Source organism: Bombina bombina, chromosome 5 (genome assembly GCF_027579735.1).
Source record: "Bombina bombina isolate aBomBom1 chromosome 5, aBomBom1.pri, whole genome shotgun sequence".
In the NCBI taxonomy this organism is placed as follows: domain Eukaryota; kingdom Metazoa; phylum Chordata; class Amphibia; order Anura; family Bombinatoridae; genus Bombina; species Bombina bombina.
In genome coordinates, this window is record NC_069503.1 from 12,647,139 (window position 1) to 12,669,136 (window position 21,998).

General features: G+C 43.2%; 1 protein-coding gene across 1 annotated transcript in view; it reads left to right on the forward strand.

Annotated features, from left to right (window-relative positions):
• The window catches only part of LOC128659669 (mitochondrial potassium channel ATP-binding subunit-like), a 343,891-nt gene that overhangs the window by 304,725 nt on the left and 17,168 nt on the right, over positions 1–21,998 (forward strand). The window contains exon 15 of the mRNA XM_053713238.1: positions 2,611–2,861. Coding sequence (XP_053569213.1) covers positions 2,611–2,861 — 251 coding nt within the window. The remainder of the gene's footprint in view (positions 1–2,610; positions 2,862–21,998) is intronic.

Below are 21,998 nucleotides of genomic sequence, written 5' to 3' on the forward strand. Positions count from 1 at the left end.
CAGCAGCCCTGTATGTCTCATATGTATTGTCCTTTGTATACAGCAGCCCTGTATGTCTTATTATATATTGTCCTTTGTATACAGCAGCCCTGTATGTCTCATATATATATTGTCCTTTGTATACAGCAGCCCTGTATGTCTCATATATATTGTCCTTTGTATACTGCAGCCCTGTATGTCTCATATATATTGTCCTTTGTATACAGCAGCCCTGTATGTCTCATATATATATTGTCCTTAATATACAGCAGCCCTGTATGTCTCATATATTTATATTGTCCTTTGTATACAGCAGCCCTGTATGTCTCATATATATATTGTCCTTTGTATACAGCAGCCCTGTATGTCTCATATATATTGTCCTTTGTATACTGCAGCCCTGTATGTCTCATATGTATTGTCCTTTGTATACTGCAGCCCTGTATGTCTCATTATATATTGTCCTTTGTATACAGCAGCCCTGTATGTCTTATTATAGATTGTCCTTTGTATACAGCAGCCCTGTATGTCTCATTATATATTGTCATTTGTATACTGCTGCCCTGTATGTCTCATATGTATTGTCCTTTGTATACAGCAGCCCTGTATGTCTTATTATATATTGTCCTTTGTATACAGCAGCCCTGTATGTCTCATTATATATTGTCCTTTGTATACAGCAGCCCTGTATGTCTCATATGTATTGTCCTTTGTATACTGCAGCCCTGTATGTCTCATTATATATTGTCCTTTGTATACAGCAGCCCTGTATGTCTCATATGTATTGTCCTTTGTATACTGCAGCCCTGTATGTCTTATTATAGATTGTCCTTTGTATACTGCAGCCCTGTATGTCTTAATATAGATTGTCCTTTGTATACAGCAGCCCTGTATGTCTTATTATAGATTGTCCTTTGTATACTGCAGCCCTGTATGTCTCATATGTATTGTCCTTTGTATACTGCAGCCCTGTATGTCTTATTATAGATTGTCCTTTGTATACTGCAGCCCTGTATGTCTTATTATATATTGTCCTTTGTATACTGCAGCCCTGTATGTCTCATTATATATTGTCCTTTGTATACAGCAGCCCTGTATGTCTCATAAATATATTGTCCTTTGTATACAGCAGCCCTGTATGTCTCATATATATTGTCCTTTGTATACTGCAGCCCTGTATGTCTTATTATATATTGTCCTTTGTATACAGCAGCCCTGTATGTCTTATTATATATTGTCCTTTGTATACAGCAGCCCTGTATGTCTTATTATATATTGTCCTTTGTATACAGCAGCCCTGTATGTCTTATTATATATTGTCCTTTGTATACAGCAGCCCTGTATGTCTCATATGTATTGTCCTTTGTATACTGCAGCCCTGTATGTCTTATTATATATTGTCCTTTGTATACAGCAGCTCTGTATGTCTCATTATATATTGTCCTTTGTATACAGCAGCTCTGTATGTCTCATATATATATTGTCCTTTGTATACTGCAGCCCTGTATGTCTTATTATATATTGTCCTTTGTATACAGCAGCCCTGTATGTCTCATATGTATTGTCCTTTGTATACTGCAGCCCTGTATGTCTTATTATATATTGTCCTTTGTATACAGCAGCCCTGTATGTCTCATTATATATTGTCCTTTGTATACAGCAGCCCTGTATGTCTCATATGTATTGTCCTTTGTATACTGCAGCCCTGTATGTCTTATTATAGATTGTCCTTTGAATACTGCAGCCCTGTATGTCTTATTATAGATTGTCCTTTGTATACAGCAGCCCTGTATGTCTTATTATAGATTGTCCTTTGTATACTGCAGCCCTGTATGTCTCATATGTATTGTCCTTTGTATACTGCAGCCCTGTATGTCTTATTATAGATTGTCCTTTGTATACTGCAGCCCTGTATGTCTTATTATATATTGTCCTTTGTATACAGCAGCCCTGTATGTCTTATTATAGATTGTCCTTTGTATACTGCAGCCCTGTATGTCTCATATGTATTGTCCTTTGTATACTGCAGCCCTGTATGTCTTATTATATATTGTCCTTTGTATACTGCAGCCCTGTATGTCTCATTATATATTGTCCTTTGTATACTGCAGCCCTGTATGTCTCATTATATATTGTCCTTTGTATACAGCAGCCCTGTATGTCTCATTATATATTGTCCTTTGTATACAGCAGCCCTGTATGTCTCATTATATATTGTCCTTTGTATACTGCAGCCCTGTATGTCTCATTATATATTGTCCTTTGTATACAGCAGCCCTGTATGTCTCATTATATATTGTCCTTTGTATACAGCAGCCCTGTATGTCTCATTATATATTGTCCTTTGTATACTGCAGCCCTGTATGTCTTATTATAGATTGTCCTTTGTATACTGCAGCCCTGTAACCCTTCAGTCACCCCCTATACAGTATCTGGGTGAGATCCTGCCCTGAAATTATATCCTCACCCATATTGTAACCTTTATCCTGTGTCCTGCTGTACAGCTGTCCCTAAGCCCCCACTCCGGCATATCGCCTTCTGTATTGCAGGTACCCACTGTATTGTCTGCTCCTTGTAGTGACCAACCTGCTATAGACGTTACATTAATACACATTCTCTGTGTGACTACAGGTGAGCGCGGCGTGACCCTGTCTGGTGGTCAGAAGCAGCGAGTCGCCATTGCTCGCGCCTTGTTGAAAGATCCCAAGATCCTGATCCTGGACGAGGCCACAAGCGCCCTAGACGCAGAATCGGAGAGAGCTGTACAGTTAGCGCTGGACAGAGCCACCTCAGGCCGCACCGTACTGGTTATCGCCCATCGGCTCAGCACTATTGCTGATGCCGACATCATCGTGGTCCTGTCTAAGGGTCATGTGGTTGAAGTGAGTGTCAGACGAGGTCACGTACTGGGGTCATTTACTGTATCCTGTGTATTTCATGTTCTATATTCTGCTGCTGCTGTATTGGTTAGTATGATGCATGAGCTGTGCACAGGCGTATACCTGCTCTGATTGGTTAGTATGATGCATGAGCTGTGCACAGGCGTATACCTGCTCTGATTGGTTAGTATGATGCATGAGTTGTGCACAGGCATATATATATACCTGCTCTGATTGGTTAGTATGATGCATGAGCTGTGCACAGGCATATATATATACCTGCTCTGATTGGTTAGTATGATGCATGAGCTGTGCACAGGCGTATACCTGCTCTGATTGGTTAGTATGATGCATGAGCTGTGCACAGGTGTATACCTGCTCTGATTGGTTAGTATTCTGCATGAGCTGTGCACAGGCATATATATATACCTGCTCTGATTGGTTAGTATGATGCATGAGCTGTGCACAGGCGTATACCTGCTCTGATTGGTTAGTATGATGCATGAGCTGTGCACAAGCGTATACCTGCTCTGATTGGTTAGTATGATGCATAAGCTGTGCACAAGCGTATACCTGCTCTGATTGGTTAGTATGATGCATGAGCTGTGCACAAGCGTATACCTGCTCTGATTGGTTAGTATGCTGCATGAGCTGTGCACAAGCATATACCTGCTATGATTGGTTAGTATGATGCATGAGCTGTGCACAAGCATATCTGCCAACCAGTGTCTGGTAAAAAAAAAAGTCCATTAAAACACATTGCATTAGTATGCTCCGACTGTACAGCCTCAGCATGCGACTGATATCCTGTCCCTTTAAATCCCTATTAAAGGGATATGAAACCCAATAATTCTCCTTGTGATTCAGGCAGAACAAAATATTTTATAAAAGTTTCCCATTTACTTCTATTATCAAATTTGCTTCTTTCCCACGATATTCTGTGTTAGAGATACTGAGGTAGGAGTGTGGCTGCTATATAGTGCCCCAGACACGTGCACACTCCTGAGCTTACTCCCCTGATTTCTTTCTAATGACACGATGAGTCCACAAATCTAATTACTATTGGGAATATCACTCCTGCCCAGCAGGAGGCGGCAAAGAGCACCACAGCAAAGCTGTTAAATATCACCTCCCTTCCCTCCCACCCCAGTCATTCTCTTTGCCTACGTTAGAGGTGGTAAAGTTTTGTTTCTTGTTGCTATTTCTTCTGCTCGTAGAGTGTCAGAGCTCTCGGCATTACAGTATGAGTCCCCTTACCTTATTTCTCATTCAGATAAGGTGGCTTTACGTACTAAGTCAGTGTAAAGTAGTTTCAGACCGGAACATTAATCAGGAGATTGTTGTTCCTTCCTTGTGTCCTAATCCTTCTTCTCAGGAGGAACGGCTTCTACACAATCTGGACACGGTATGTGCACTAAAATTCTATTTACTGGCGACTAAGGATTTTTCGTCAGTCTTCTGTTTAACGTAAGGGACAGAAAGCTACGGCTACTTCTCTCTCTTTGTGGCTGAAGAGTATCATTCACTTTGCCTATGAAACTGCTGGACAGCAGCCTCCTGAGGGAGTAACGGCTCATTCTACGAGGGCTGTTTCCTCTTCCTAAGCATTCAAAGATGAAGCCTCTATGGAACAGATTTGCAAGGCGAAACTTGGTCCTCTCTTCACACTTTTTCAAACTTCTATAAATTTTACTCTTTTGCCTGGGCTGAGGCCGCTTTTAGGAGAAAGGTTCTTCAAGCAGTGGTGCCTTCCGTTCGTTTAGTTTTCCTGTCTTGTCCCTCCCTTATCTGTGTACTCTAGCTTGGGTACTGATTCCCAATAGTAATTAGATGATCCGTGGACTCATCGTCATTAGAAAGAAAACAAAATTTATCCTTACCTGATAAATTTATTTTTCTTTTACAAGATACGACGAGTCCACGGATTTCATCCTTACTTATGGGATATCGCCTCCTGGTCCCGCCCTGTTTATTTAGACAGGTTGTTAGTATGTTATAAACTTCAGACACCTCTGCACCTTGTTGCTTCCTTTCTCTCCTTTACTTTGGTCGAGGGGGGAGGGAAGGGAGGTGATATTTAACAGCTTTGCTGTGATGCTCTTTGCCGCCTCCTGCTGGGCAGGAGTGATATTCCCAACAGTAATTAATGATGATCCGTGGACTCATCGTGTCAAGAAAGAAAGAAATTTATCAGGTAAGCATACATTTTGTTTTTCAACTAAAGATTCCAAGAGAACGAAGAAAAGTTAAAGTTAAGTAAATTAGAAAACTATTTAAAATTGCTGCTCAATCTGAATCATGAAAGAAAAAAATCTGCGTTTCATGTCCCTTTAATCTGTAGAAGATGATGATTTTTTTTCTCCCTCACAAAAAAAAAACCTTCCCAAATAATGATAGGCGTGTGCGCTGCGTGTGTGATACGGCAAAACAATGAGACACAAATAATGACAGGCGTGTGCGCCACTCCCCCGGCGGGATATTGTGTGATACGGCAAAACAATGAGACACAGATAATGACAGGCGTGTACGCCGCTCCCCTGGTGAGATATTGTGTGATACTGCAAAACAATGAGACCCAAATAATGACAGGCGTGTGCGCCACTCCCCCGGTGAGATATTGTGTGATACAGCAAAACAATGAGACCCAAATAATGACAGGCGTGTGCGCCACTCCCCCGGTGAGATATTGTGTGATACTGCAAAACAATGAGACCCAAATAATGACAGGCGTGTGCACCACTCCCCCGGTGAGATATTGTGTGATACTGCAAAACAATAAGACCCAGATAATGACAGGTGTGTGCGCCGCTCCCCTGGTGAGATATTGTGTGATACTGCAAAACAATGAGACCCAAATAATGACAGGTGTGTGCGCCGCTCCCCCTGTGGGATATTGTGTGATACAGCAAAACAATGAGACCCAAATAATGACAGGCGTGTGCGCCACTCCCCCGGTGAGATATTGTGTGATACTGCAAAACAATAAGACCCAGATAATGACAGGTGTGTGCGCCGCTCCCCCTGTGGGATATTGTGTGATACAGCAAAACAATGAGACCCAAATAATGACAGGCGTGTGCGCCACTCCCCCGGTGAGATATTGTGTGATACTGCAAAACAATAAGACCCAGATAATGACAGGTGTGTGCGCCGCTCCCCCTGTGGGATATTGTGTGATACAGCAAAACAATGAGACCCAAATAATGACAGGCGTATGCGCCGCTCCCCCTGTGGGATATTGTGTGATACAGCAAAACAATGAGACCCAAATAATGACAGGCGTGTGCGCCACTCCCCCGGTGAGATATTGTGTGATACTGCAAAACAATGAGACACAGATAATGACAGGTGTGTGCGCCGCTCCCCCTGTGGGATATTGTGTGATACAGCAAAACAATGAGACCCAAATAATGACAGGCGTATGCGCCGCTCCCCCTGTGGGATATTGTGTGATACAGCAAAACAATGAGACCCAAATAATGACAGGCGTGTGCGCCGCTCCCCCGGTGAGATATTGTGTGATACTGCAAAACAATGAGACCCAAATAATGACAGGCGTGTGCGCCACTCCCCCGGTGAGATATTGTGTGATACTGCAAAACAATGAGACCCAAATAATGACAGGCGTATGCGCCGCTCCCCCGGTGGGATATTGTGTGATACAGCAAAACAATGAGACCCAAATAATGACAGGCGTGTGCGCCACTCCCCCGGTGAGATATTGTGTGATACTGCAAAACAATGAGACCAAAATAATGACAGGCGTATGCGCCGCTCCCCCTGTGGGATATTGTGTGATACAGCAAAACAATGAGACCCAAATAATGACAGGCGTATGCGCCGCTCCCCCGGTGGGATATTGTGTGATACAGCAAAACAATGAGACCCAAATAATGACAGGCGTGCGTGCCGCTCCAACGGTGGGATATTGTGTGATACAGCAAAACAAAGAGAGATCCAAATAATGACAGGCGTGCGTGCCGCTCCCACGGTGGGATATTGTGTGATACAGCAAAACAATGAGAGACCCAAATAATGACATTTTAAAACATTTTAAAATGTTTAACTATCCTGCATACCTCATCAAACTGATTACTATATGTAGTCAGAAAAAGGGCTTGTTTACTCTCTCGGGCCTGATTTTTATCAGTAGATCTTTCCTATCTAGGGTTGCCACCGAATTCCTAACCCCCTGTACCATGGGTGTTGGATATTCTGTGTCCCTTAGTCTGTTCGATAACAATTTTGATTGTTCCATGAACTGTTATTGTGTATTGCAGTTTCTCTTTACTCTAAGCATTTGGCCCTTCGTAATTGCCTTAAACAATTTGTCTGGGTGGTTACTATTGGCATGGAGTATCGTATTTCCCGTGATGGGTTTCCTATACATCAGATTTAACCATTCCTTTTTCTCCATCAATCTCTCCAGCCAAAGTGACATCTTGGTAGTTCACCTTATGTTTTTGAAATTCATAGGTGAAACTGATACCTACAGTATATCATTGGTAGTTGCTGAAGGGCTTCCTGTACAAAAAACCTCTGTCCATTACAACGACAGATCCCCCCTTGTCGGCCGATCTAATTACAAGATATCTATTCATAAGGGTTAGTAATGCATCTCTCTCTCCTCAAAAGATTTGATCTCTTTGTTTGTGAGGTCAAGTCATTCATTTGGCATTTTAGTGCTGTAAGATCTCTTTCTACCCTTCTTTGGAAGGCAACTATGGTTTCACCCCCATTGTGAATCGGGTAAATCTTGGACTTATGCTTAAAATGTGGAAAGGCATGTGTGCCTCCTACTTCAACGGTAGAGCCTTCTTGATAAAGTGTTTCTAATGGTACTCTATCACTATCCTCCATAAAGTCTAGATTAAGCTCAGAGATCTGAGTATCCTGTACATCAACTTGTTGGTATCCTTCAGAGTGGCCATTTTCTTTTTTAAGACACAATGAGTCCACGGATCATCTTAATTACTAATGGGATATTCACCTCCTGGTCAGCAGGAGGAGGCAAAGAGCACCAAAGCAGAGCTGTTAAATAGCTCATCCCTTCCCTCCCACTACAGTCATTCTCTTTGCCTACGTTAGTGATAGGAAGAGGTAAAGTGAGGTGTTCGATTAGATTCTTCAATCAAGTGTTTATTATTTTTAAAGTAGTGCCATAGAGTGTTACTTTGTTCTAGGGTGTAGCTGTAGTCCATATCAGTCTCTACAGTAGAGCTTTTGGTGGCTTTAAAGCAATGGAAACTTGTGGAACATAATTCTCACTGCGTCTCCCATATACTGTTGCTGCCCTAACCCTGAAAAATCTGAGGGATATTACTCAGTATTTTCTCTTAATTCACAGGTCCATGCGAGGGATAGGACTTCGCAAACCTGGGAGCTGCCTTGGCTGTCGGGCAGAATGTGAGGTAAGTGCCAACTTTTATTTCTGGGGTTTGAAGGAAGAAAAAATCAGAAGAAGTTGGCCACTCACTGTGTAAGTGGGACATATAAGGAGCAAACAAGGTTCCATACCGACATTGTGCTATCCTTCCTGAGAACTCACGGGTGGAAGGTAAATCTGGAAAAGAGTTCTTTAATTCCGAAGACAAGGGTACCCTTCTTGGGAACTCTAATCGACTCTATATCCATGAGGATTTTTCTGACAGAGGTCAGAAAGTCAAAGATTCTGAATACATATCGAGCCCTTCAGTCCACTTCTCAGCCGTCAGTGGCTCAGTGCATGGAGGTAATCGGATTGATGGTGGTGGCAATGGACATCATACTGTTTGCTCGTTTCACCTCAGGCCTCTGCAGCTAAGCATGCTCAGGCAGTGGAATCGAGATTATACAGATTTGTCTCCTCGAATAACCTTTGAACAGGAGACGAGGGACTCTCTTCTAATGGTGGTTGTCTCTGGATCATCTATCCCAGGGGACATGCTTTTGCAGACCTTCATGGGTGATTGTGACAACGGATGCCAGCCTTTTAGGATGGGGAGCAGTCTGGGGCTCTTTAAAGGCAGAGTCTCTACTTCCCATCAACATCCTAGAGCTGAGAGCGATCTTCAATGTGCTTCGGGCCTGGCCTCAGTTGGCTTTGGCCCAATTCTTCAGATTCCAGTCGGACAACATAACAACGGTGACTTCCATCAATCATCAGGGAGGAACGAGCAGTTCCTTAGCGATGACCGAGGTAGCCAAGATAATCCAGTGGGCGGAGGCCCATTCTTGCCATCTGTCGGCGATCCACATCCCAGGGGTGGACAACTGAGAGGCAGATTTTCTGAGCAGGCAGGCCTTTCATCCAGGAGAGTGGGAACTCTATCCGGAAATATTCTCCAACCTGATTCTCAGATGGGGTCGGCCGGAGTTGGATCTCATGGCATCTTGTCAGAATGCCAAGCTTCCGAGATACGGGTCCAGGTCCAGGGACCCCCAGGCCGAGCTGATAGATGCCTTGGCAGTTCCTTGGTCCTTCAGCCTAGCATATCCCCCGGTTTGCGCTTCTTCCCCGGGTTATTGCTCGAATCAAACAGGAGAAGGCATCAGTGATCCTCATCGCTCCTGCGTGGCCTCCCAGGATTTGGTATGCCGATCTGGTGGACATGTCATCTCTGTCGCCGTGGAAGCTTCCATTGAGGCAGGACCTTCTCATTCAGGGACCCTTCCTTCACCCGAATCTAGTTTCTCTGCAGCTGACTGCTTGGAGATTGAACGCTTAATCTTATCCAAGCGGGGTTTCTCTGATTCGGTCATAGATACCTTAATTCAGGCGCGTAAGCCAGTAACTAGGAAGATTTACCATAAGATATGGCGTAAATATCTTTATTGGTGTGAATTGGAGAAGGGGTTATGAGCGAGTTCCCTAAAGGGTCAGATCTCTGCCTTATCTATTTTGTTGCACAAGCGTCTGGCAGATGTACCAGATATTCAATCTTTTTGTCAGGCTTTGATTAGAATCAGGCCTGTGTTTAAACCAATTGCTCCTCCATGGAGTTTGAATTTAGTTCTTAAAGTTCTTCAAGGGGTTCCGTTTGAACCTATGCATTCCATAGATATTAAGTTATTATCTTGGAAAGTTTTGTTTCTTGTTGCCATTTCTTCTGTTTGAAGAGTATCTGAGCTTTCGGCATTACAATATAATTCACCTTACCTTATTTTTCATTCGGATAAGGTGGTGTTACGTACTAAACTTGGTTTTCTTCCTAAAGTTGTTTCAGACAAGAACATTAATCAGGAGATTGTTGTTCCTTCCTTGTGCCTTAATCCTTCTTCTCAGAAGGAACGTCTGCTGCACAATTTGGACGTAGTCCATGCTTTAAAATTTTACTTGCAAGCGACTAAGGACTTTCGTCAATCGTTTTCTCTATTTGTAATTTTTTCGGGAAAACGTAAGGGTCAGAAAGCTACGGCTACCTCTCTTTCTTTTTGGCTGAAGAGTATCATCCATTTTGCATATGAGACTGCTGGACAGCAGCCTCCTGAAAGAATTACGGCTCATTCCACTAGGGCTGTGGCTTCCTCATGGGCATTCAAAAATGATGCTTCTGTTGAACAGATTTGCAAAGCTGCAACTTGGTCGTCTCTTCACACTTTTTCTATATTTTACAAATTTGATACATTTGCTTCGGCTGAGGCTGTTTTTGGGAGAAAGGTTCTTCAAGCAGTGGTGCCTTCCGTTTAAGTTCCCTGTCTTGTCCCTCCCTTATCATCTGTGTACTTTAGCTTTGGTATTGTATCCCATAAGTAAGGATGAAATCCATGGACTCATCGTGTCTTTAAAAAGAAAAGAAAATTTATGCTTACCTGATAAATTTGTTTCTTTTTAGACATGATGAGTCCACTGCCCGCCCTGTTCTATGAGACAGGTTTTTAATTTTGGTAAACTTCAGACACCTCTGCACCTTGGCTTTTCCTTTCTCTTCCTAACTTCGATCAAATGACTGGAGGGAGGGGAGGAGCTATATAACAGCGGTGCTCTTTGCCTCCTCCTGCTGACCAGGAGGCGTAATCCCACAAGTAAGGATGAAATCCGTGGACTCAACGTGTCTAAAAAGAAACAAATTTATCAGGTAAGCATAAATTTTCTTTCTTTTACAAAATACGATGAGTCCACGGATTTCATCCTTACTTGTGGGATATCGCCTCCTGGTCAGCAGGAGGAGGCAAAGCGCACCACAGCAGAGCTGTATATATAGCTCCTCCCTTCCCTCCCACCCCAGTCATTCTCTTTGCCTGTGTTAGTAATAGGAAGAGGTAAAGTGAGGTGTTAGTTTAGAATCTTCAATCAAGTGTTTATTATTTTTAAAGTAGTGCCACTGAGTGCTACTTTGTGCTGGGATGTAGCCTAGACCAGATCAGTCTCTTCAGTAAAAAGAGAAGCATTTGGTGGCTTTAAAGCAATGGGAACTGGTGGGATATATTTCTCACTGCGCCTCCCTTCTACTGTTGCTGCCCTATCTGGGGGAAAAATCTGAGGGATATTACTCAGTATTTTCATTGTCATCCTCAGGTCCATGTGAGCAGTAGGACTTCACACGCCTGGGAGCTGCCTTTGCTGTCGGCAGATGGAGAGGTAAGTGCCATTTTTTATTACTGGGCATGGAGAAGAACAGGACTCAGTAGAGGTTGGCCATTCACATTGGGAATGGGAAGCCCTTAGTCAACATATGGGCTCTTTCCTCAGGTATGAGTTCTCCTTTCCTGGGAGACATTTATAGACAGCAAATTGTTCAACGTATGTCATACCTAACAATGCCACGTTTGAGCTTAGACTCTTTAGGAGACCTCTATAGAGACTGTAACGTTCTCCCGGCGGTTATATTAAAACATCATGCCGCCCGGGAGATGTAAGAGGTACTTGTGACTAGAGGGTATGTTTTACCACTTCTGACTTTCACTCTTACGTGTTATGGGCAATCTATCACGTCTTCCGGCGGTTGCATAAGACAGCATGCCGACCGGGAGAGGATGTCTGTATGGCTGTTTAAATGTGCAGGGGTACTTGAGAGTTTTTTGTGTAAAGGTTGGTAGCAAGGTTTTTTCACATGCTCTCACATCTCCCGGCGGTTACACAAGTCATGCCGACCGGGAGCTGCTTGTATGGTTTCGGCTGTGAACGCCCACGAAGGGCGGTCCTTGACAGGCACCATTTTCATTGCGCGCCGTTTTTTACTCCTGGCGGTTTATTAACATCTACAATACCGCCCGGGAGTTAACTGTTGTGCAAATGCCTATGTAGGGCGGTTCTTGGGGACGCCAGTTACTTAGCGCGCTCCTGCACATCTCCCGGCGGTTCAATAAATATACATGCCGACCGGGAGATACGTTATGTCACCATCCATGTGTGGTGGTCCTTAGGAGTGTAACGCGCCCTGTTTCCATTTCTATGTGGCTCGGTTCATGTTAGGTCCAAGGAGATTTGCTTTCAGTTGTTATAGGCATATTTGGACTGTAGCTTATGCCTTCCCTGTTGCGGTTAGAGTGATACCGTAGCAGTTTCCTACTGAGGGGCATTGATGCCTGGCAAGTTTATTTACTGTGTTGCCATAGTATGGGGGTCCTGTGGTCCAAGGGTACGGATTGTGGCAAGATACTCTGCCTACCATCTCACGGGTCAGACCTGGCTACAGTTGCTAATTTTTTTTAATTTTTTTTAACATTTTTCTGCAGTTAATACAAAGGAAAAATGTTATCTTTTAAAATTTAAAGAGACAGTAACATATTCTCCTGTGTCAAATTGTATTGTACATACTCCTTCTAAAGCGGTGGCTGTTAAGAGTCTGGTAACACCAGTCAATCCCTGCCACAATTTGCTTATTCAAGTGTCCAAACTACTTTGACCCACAGGCAGTGCTCTGCGGTTCTTTTGATGTACACAGCAACGTCTAGTTACAGCCGTCTTTATATTGTTATTGGATTGTTTCTGCACGTCAGAAATAAAACGCTCTTTTAACATTTAAAGAGACAGTAACATTTTTTTCTGGGTAAATTTTATTTAAAAAAGAAAAAAGAAAAATGCGGCTGTTTTTGTTTGTTAACTCATCCTTGGTGACGTAGGATGGTGCAAATTCCCACATGAATGAGTTACTTCAGAATTAAGGAGACAGTAACGTCTTATTCTGTGTGCATTGTATTAAATGAATCTCAGCTGTTCTTTGTTAGTTCATCCTTTATGACTGAGGATGAAACAAACGCACTCAAGAATAGGGTTAATTTTCATATTTAAAAGAACAGTATCGTGTCCTATGTTTAAATTTGATTACGATTTATTCAAATTTATTTTTTCCTTTGACCCTACTCTCTCTTCGGCGATTGCTGTTGGGGAGTCTGTTAACAATTGGTCACAAATTTCTCCTATAGTTTCCAATCGAAATTTTATGGCCCTCATGCAGTGCCCTGCGTGTCCTTCACACTCCCCTTGGGGTTATGATGCTTTCTTTATTTTTCTATGAATTTGAAGCATTGCTGGAGGAATTGCTAGTCTAACATTTTCTCCATGTTACTGAGAATTTCAGTATCAGATGGAATTGTTGCCTTAGGCATTCCCTATATTTACATGACTGTTTTCCATGGCCGTATCAGAAAAACTAAAAGGCTGGACGATATTCCTTTGGGGGAAGGAGTAGTTTCCATCACTACGTGAACTTCTATACCCTTAGAGGATAGTTCTAATGGACTAAATTTCATTATGGGCCTCACACCAGGGTTTACAATGGCAACCATCTGTGTACTTTGCTACCGTCACTGGTGTGACGGCATATTGGCTAATTTCTTTATTTCATTTCTTCCCTTCCAGTTATCAATTGGGAGCGGAGGTGGCTCTGTTCCAGCTCTTGGTACCTTATAGTTAGAACCTTGTTTTTATGGCTAGGTGTTCTATGACTTAGATTTTGGTGAACGCATAGCCTACTGTTTAATTACAGTCAGCATGGGGAACATGCTCCGGTCCGGAATTGGATCTTGTAGGTGGCCGGTTTTCGCTCTAGTTTGGTTCGAGCTCAGATGTTTTCCTCTCAGAGGCAGTTTCTGCTTCTAGCTTGTCTAAGGATCAGACTAAGGGACAGACGTCCTTACGCTACATTAGGGACCTCTCAGACCTGAGGTGGTTGTTCCAGTTCTAATATTGAGCCTTCGGTCACACCACCCTGAATGCGCCTGATCTAGTCTGATCTCGGAAGCTAAGCAGGGTCGGGCCTGATTAGTACTTGGATACAGGATCTGGTCAATTTTTCCCTTGATTCTAGAGGGTCAATTTATTTCAACTGTAAATTCAGGGTCAAGTACCTTCCTGTGCCGTTCACGAGATTCGTCTTGGGTTTGCCTTTATGGACAAACACTTCCCATTCGTGGTCTTCCTTTCGGTCTTGCCACAGTTCCGAGCTCTTATGGGCATTGCAAAGACGCCCTCTCTGGCTAATATCCTAGTCCAGGCGTCATTCTTACAGCAAGCAGGATTTCCACGTACTTGGTATTATTATTCCCGTGAGCTCACGGGTGGAAAGGTGTTCCTTTGTCTCAAGCACAAGGGTAGCTTTTTGGGACTCAAGGCAGATTCCAAATTTTTCTGACTGAGGTCAGGAACTAAATGTCTATCGTTAATGGTTTGGACCTTCAGTCCACTTCTCGGCCCTCAGTGGCTCAGTACATAGGAGTATTCGGGCCGATGGTGATGAACTGGACAGATAGCTCAGCGTGCTATGGCACTGTGGCGGAGCTTTGTGAAGACTCGAGGGTTGCAGGTTCAATCCCCAGTGTGGTCCACTCCACCTTTCATCCTTCAGATGTTGATAACAGCGCCTTGCGACTCTTACATTTCTGTTTGTTTGTTCCACTTCAGACCTGTGCGGTTGAGTATAATCTAGCAATGGAACAGAGTCTATGCAAGCTTATCTCCTCAATTAACTCTGAAGCAGGAGACAAGGGGTTCTTTTTTATGGTGGTTGTCTCTGGATCACCTGTCCCAGGGTACATGATTTGCAGAGTGTGGACTCTAGCGGAGTCTGTTCTTCGATTTCCTACCACTGAGAACAAGCTTCAAGTCTCTTCTGTTCTAGCCTCAGTTGGCTGCGGCCCAGTTTCATTCTTGCTATCCATCAGTGATCCATATCCCAGGGGTGGACACTTGGGAAGCGAATTTTCTGAGCAGTCTTTATCATCCGGGAGAGTGGGATCTCCATCCGGGAGTATCTCCTACCTGATTTTCAAATGGGGTCGGCAGGAGTTGGATAAACGTGACATTTTGTCTGAGTGCTTAGTTTTCGGGATCCGGGTCCAGGTTCGGGGGCCCCAGACCGAGCTGATAACTGCATTGGCAGTTCTTTGGTCTTTAGACTAGGATCTCTTTTTCCCTGGTGTTTTGCTGGGGGTTTGTTTTGATCATATCGGAGAAGGCATCGGTGCTTCTCCCCGCTTCTGCGTGGTCTCGCAGGCTTTGGTATGCGAATCTGCTGACCGCGTCATCTCTGTATCCTTGAACTCATCCGTTGAGTTGGAATTTCTTCTTCACCCTCTAGTTTCTTTGAAGCTGATTGCTTGGGGGTTGGACGTTTGCTCTATGCCAGCGTGGTTTCTTTGAGTCGGTCATAGATAACTTAATTCAGGCAGATACGCCTGTTACTTGGAAGATTTCCCATAAGATATGGCGGGATTTCTTTCTTGGTGTGAATCCAAGGGTTACTCATAAAGTAGGGTTTCGATTCCCAGGATTTTGTCTTTTCTCCAAGATGGATTGGAGAAAGAGTTGTCAGCAAGTTCCTTAAAGGGACAGATTTCTGCTTTGTCTATTTTGCTACACAAACGTCTGGCAGATGTTCCAGATGTTCAATCTTTTTGTCAGGCTCTGACTAGAATCAGGCCTGTGTTTAGACCAATTGTTCTTCCTTGGAGTTTGTATTTAGTTCTTAATGTTCTTCAATGGGTTCCGTTTGAACCTATGCATTCCATAGATATTAAGTTGTTATCTTGGAAAGTTTTATTTTTGGTTGCTATTTCTTCTGCTCGCAGAGTTTCTGTGCTTTTGGCATTACAATGTGATTCTCCTTATCTTATTTTCCATTCTGATAAGGTGGTGTTACGTACCAAACCTGGTTTCCTTCCTAAGGTTGTTTCTAATAAGAATATTAATCAGGACATTGTTGTTCCTTCCTTGTGTCCTAATCCTTCTTATAAGAAGGAGCGGCTGTTTCGTAATTTGGACGTGGTCCATGTTTTAAAGTTTTACTTGCAGGCCACTTAGGATTTTCGTCAATCTTCTTCCCTGTTTATTGTGTTTTCTGGGAAGCGTAGGGGTCAGAAAGAGTATGGTTGAAGAGTATCATCCGTTTTGCATATGAGACTGCTGGACAGCAGCCTCCTGAACGAATTATGGCTCATTCCACTAGGTCTGTGGCTTCCTCATGGGCATTTAAAAATTATGCTTCTGTTGAACAGATTTGCAAAGCTGCCACTTGGTCGTCTCTTCACAATTTTTCGAAATTTTACAAATTCAATACTTTTGCCTCGTCTGAGGCTGTTTTTGGGAGGAAAGTTCTTCAAGCTGCGGTGCCTTCCGTTTAGGTTCCCTGTCTTATCCCTCCCGTTTCATCCATGTACTATAGCTTTGGTATTGTATCCCACAAGTAAGGATGAAATCCGTGGACTCATCGTATCTTGTAAAAGAAAATGAAATGTATTCTTACCTGATAAATTTGTTTCTTTTACGATACGATGAGTCCACGGCCCACCCTGTTTTTTAAGACAGGTCTTTATGTTTTATTAAACTTCAGTCACCTCTGCACCTTGGCTTTTCCTTTCTCTTCCTAACTTCGGTCGAATGACTGGAGTGGGAGGGAAGGGAGGAGCTATATATACAGCTCTGCTGTGGTGCTCTTTGCCTCCTCCTGCTGACCAGGAGGCGATATCCCACAAGTAAGGATGAAATCCGTGGACTCGTCGTATCTTGTAAAAGAAAATGAAATGTATTCTTACCTGATAAATTTGTTTCTTTTACGATACGATGAGTCCACGGCCCACCCTGTTTTTTAAGACAGGTCTTTATGTTTTATTAAACTTCAGTCACCTCTGCACCTTGGCTTTTCCTTTCTCTTCCTAACTTCGGTCGAATGACTGGAGTGGGAGGGAAGGGAGGAGCTATATATACAGCTCTGCTGTGGTGCTCTTTGCCTCCTCCTGCTGACCAGGAGGCGATAATCCCACAAGTAAGGATGAAATCCGTGGACTCGTCCTACCGTAAAAGAAACAAATTTATCAGGTAAGAATAAATTTATTTATTTTTTTAAATTGACAGCCATCTGTGTGCATTGCTTCCGTCACTAGTGCGGCAGCATATTGGTTGAGGCGTTGCCCGATGCTATCGGGACAGAAGCTTCTTTGAATGGAATCCAGGATAGGATAATAGCCCTTAAACTGGCTAATTCCTTTATTTCGGGTGCTTCCCTTCATGTTATCAAAGCTGGGAGCAAAGATTTGGGATTTCTCTAGCTTGCAGAGTTTTTATGGTCAAAGCCTTGGTTTGCGGATGTGTCCTGAGTCTAAGCTTCTATATATTTTCAGATAGCTCAGCAAATCTTGGCGCTGTGGCTCAGTTATGTAGCAACCCAAGGGTTGCAGGTTCAATCCCCGGCGAGGTCCACTCAACATTTCACCCTTCTGAGGTAGTTTAGATGAGCAGCACTTTAAAACCCGTACGGGTGATTTGCCGTACTTTACAAGTACTCCATACATACATTCGTAATTTTTTAGCTATTCCTTACAAGGGGAAGACCTTGTTTGGATCTGGCCTGTCGGAGATTATTTCTGACATCTCGGGAGGTAAGGTTCGCCTTCTCCCTCAGGATAAGAGAAAAGGACTGAGCAATTTTCGTTCCTTCCGAAATTTCAAGGGAAATTCTCCCTCTGCTGTCTCCAAACAAGACTACTCCTGCATGGAGACCCAATCAATCTTGGAATAAGGGAAACAATCCAAAAAGCCTGCCGTGGGGCCCCAGATCCGAGACTGGATCTTGTAGGGGGCAGACTTTTATTTTTGCTTAGCTCGGGTTCGAGATGTTCAGGATCCCTGGACAATAGAGTATCCCAGGTCTGCAGGTTAGAGTTCAAATGTTTTTCTCCCAGAGACAGTTTTCTGTTTTCAGGGTTGTCTGTAGACCAGACAAAAAGTAAGAAGTTCTTACACTGTGTAAGAGACCTTTCCAATCTGGGAATGATTGTTCTTGTCCCGGTACAAGAACAGGGCTTGGGATTTTATTCCAATCTATCATGGCTCCCAAAAGAAGAGGGAACCTTCAAGCCAATTTTAGATCTCAACTAATTTCTCAGAGTACCGTCCTTTAGGAGGGAAACTATTCGTTCCATTCTCCCTTTGATCCAAGAGGGTCAAGTTATGACAACAGTGGATTTAAAGGACACGTACCTGCATGTTCCCATTACAGGGATCATCTCAAGTTCCTAAGGTTTGCTTTTCTGGTCAAGCATTTCCCAGGATTTTCACAAGGGTTCTGGGGCCTCTTCTAGCGGTTCTAAGGCCGCGAGGCATTGCGGTGGCGCCCTATCTGGTCAATATTCTCATCCAGGCGCCTTCTTGTCAACAGGCAAGGTCTCATACAGACGTTGTGCTATCCTTCCTAAGAGCTCACGGGTGGAAGGTATATCTGGAAAAGAGTTCTTTAACCCCGAATTCAAGAGTGACTTTCTTGGAATCTCTCATCGGGTCTGTACTAATGAAGATTTTTCTGACAGAAATCAGGAAATCAAAGATTATAGATACCTGTCAAGTGTTTCAGTCCACTCCTCGGTCGTCAGTGGACCAGTGCATTGAAGTAACCGGACTGATGGTGGCGGCAATGGACATCATCCCGTTTGCTCGGTTTCACCTCAGACCTCTGCAATTGAACATGCTCAGGCAGTGGAATGGAGATTATGCAGACTTGTATAACTCTGGATCAGGAGATGAGGGACTCTTTTCAATGGTGGTTGTCTCAGGATCATCTATCCCATGGAATCTGCTTTCGCAGACCGTCCTGGGTGATTGTGACAACAGATGCCAGTCTTCTAGGGTGGGGAACTGTCTGGGGTTCCCTGAGGGCTCAGGGAGTATGAACTCAGACGGAGACTCTTCTTCCTACAAACATCCTGGATCTATGAGCGATCTTCAATGCTCTTCTGGCCTGGTCTCAGTTAGCCTCAGTCCAGTTTTTCAGATTTCAGTCGGACAACATAACTTCAGTGGTTTACATTAATCATCAGGGAGGAACGAGGAGTTCCTTAGCGATGACTGTGGTTGCCAAGATAATGCGGTGGGCGGAGTCCCGAGGAATTAGAGAATGTAATTTAACTCTGAGCCGTGCAGCATCTCTAGGGTTAAAATGAGGAATTAGACAATGTAATTTAACTCTGAGCCGTGCAGCGTTGCTAGGGTTAAAATGAGGAATTAGACAATGTAATTTAACTCTGAGCCGTGCAGCGTCACTAGGGTTAAAATCAGGAATTAGACAATATAATTTAACTCTGAGCCGTGCAGCGTCACTAGGGTTAAAATGAGGAATTAGACAATGTCATTTAACTCTGAGCCGTGCAGCGTCACTAGGGTTAAAATGAGGAATTAGACAATGTCATTTAACTCTGAGCCGTGCAGCGTCACTAGGGTTAAAATGAGGAATTAGACAATGTCATTTAACTCTGAGCCGTGCAGCGTCACTAGGGTTAAAATGAGGAATTAGACAATGTCATTTAACTCTGAGCCGTGCAGCGTCACTAGGGTTAAAATGAGGAATTAGACAATGTCATTTAACTCTGAGCCGTGCAGCGTCACTAGGGTTAAAATGAGGAATTAGACTGTCATTTAACTCTGAGCCGTGCAGCGTCACTAGGGTTAAAATGAGGAATTAGACAATGTCATTTAACTCTGAGCCGTGCAGCGTCACTAGGGTTAAAATGAGGAATTAGACAATGTCATTTAACTCTGAGCCGTGCAGCGTCACTAGGGTTAAAATGAGGAATTAGACAATGTCATTTAACTCTGAGCCGTGCAGCGTCACTAGGGTTAAAATGAGGAATTAGACAATGTAATTTAACTCTGAGCCGTGCAGCGTCACTAGGGTTAAAATGAGGAATTAGAGAATGTAATTTAACTCTGAGCCGTGCAGCGTCACTAGGGTTAAAATGAGGAATTAGAGAATGTAATTTAACTCTGAGCCGTGCAGCGTCACTAGGGTTAAAATGAGGAATTAGAGAATGTAATTTAACTCTGAGCCGTGCAGCGTCACTAGGGTTAAAATGAGGAATTAGAGAATGTAATTTAACTCTGAGCCGTGCAGCGTCACTAGGGTTAAAATGAGGAATTAGACAATGTAATTTAACTCTGAGCCGTGCAGCGTCACTAGGGTTAAAATGAGGAATTAGACAATGTAATTTAACTCTGAGCCGCGCAGCGTCACTAGGGTTAAAATGAGGAATTAGACAATGTAATTTAACTCTGAGCCGCGCAGCGTCACTAGGGTTAAAATGAGGAATTAGACAATGTAATTTAACTCTGAGCCGCGCAGCGTCACTAGGGTTAAAATGAGGAATTAGACAATGTAATTTAACTCTGAGCCGCGCAGCGTCGCTAGGGTTAAAATGAGGAATTAGACAATGTCATTTAACTCTGAGCCGTGCAGCGTCGCTAGGGTTAAAATGAGGAATTAGACAATGTAATTTAACTCTGAGCCGTGCAGCATCTCTAGGGTTAAAATGAGGAATTAGAGAATGTAATTTAACTCTGAGCCGTGCAGCGTCACTAGGGTTAAAATGAGGAATTAGAGAATGTAATTTAACTCTGAGCCGTGCAGCGTCACTAGGGTTAAAATGAGGAATTAGAGAATGTAATTTAACTCTGAGCCGTGCAGCGTCACTAGGGTTAAAATGAGGAATTAGACAATGTAATTTAACTCTGAGCCGTGCAGCGTCACTAGGGTTAAAATGAGGAATTAGACAATGTAATTTAACTCTGAGCCGCGCAGCGTCACTAGGGTTAAAATGAGGAATTAGACAATGTAATTTAACTCTGAGCCGCGCAGCGTCACTAGGGTTAAAATGAGGAATTAGACAATGTAATTTAACTCTGAGCCGCGCAGCGTCACTAGGGTTAAAATGAGGAATTAGACAATGTAATTTAACTCTGAGCCGCGCAGCGTCGCTAGGGTTAAAATGAGGAATTAGACAATGTCATTTAATTCTGAGCCGCGCAGCGTCGCTAGGGTTAAAATGAGGAATTAGACAATGTCATTTAACTCTGAGCCGTGCAGCGTCGCTAGGGTTAAAATGAGGAATTAGACAATGTAATTTAACTCTGAGCCGTGCAGCATCTCTAGGGTTAAAATGAGGAATTAGACAATGTAATTTAACTCTGAGCCGTGCAGCGTCGCTAGGGTTAAAATGAGGAATTAGACAATGTAATTTAACTCTGAGCCGTGCAGCGTCACTAGGGTTAAAATGAGGAATTAGACAATGTAATTTAACTCTGAGCCGTGCAGCGTCACTAGGGTTAAAATGAGGAATTAGACAATGTAATTTAACTCTGAGCCGTGCAGCGTCACTAGGGTTAAAATGAGGAATTAGACAATGTAATTTAACTCTGAGCCGTGCAGCGTCACTAGGGTTAAAATGAGGAATTAGACAATGTAATTTAACTCTGAGCCGTGCAGCGTCACTAGGGTTAAAATGAGGAATTAGACAATGTAATTCATTTGCATAAATATAAAAACCTTTGTTTTACTGGAATATAAACTGCATCATGCGCGTTGCACATTCATCGTCATCTAATGAAGTAATTTACTGTAAACGCCTTCGCATTTTCATATAAAATGTTTAGTTATGAGCAGTAAAACGACTGCAGTATATTTTCATTATTTCACTTCATGTACTTAGCTCTGAATACTGGAGATTTGCTAATTCTCAGAATATGAAACACACCTGCTGACTTATTAAGGCTAACCGTGCTTTATAGCCGTCCCTGGTTGGCTTAATTGATAACAACTGCAAAAATGCACTTTATAATAGCGTAATGAGTGTAGCTAGCCTTGTTGTATGCAGACTAAAGCCCAGATTGGTTCCCCCAAATATGGCAACTGGTTGATGGAGCTTGGCTGCTGAAAAGCAATAGCAGCAAATAATATG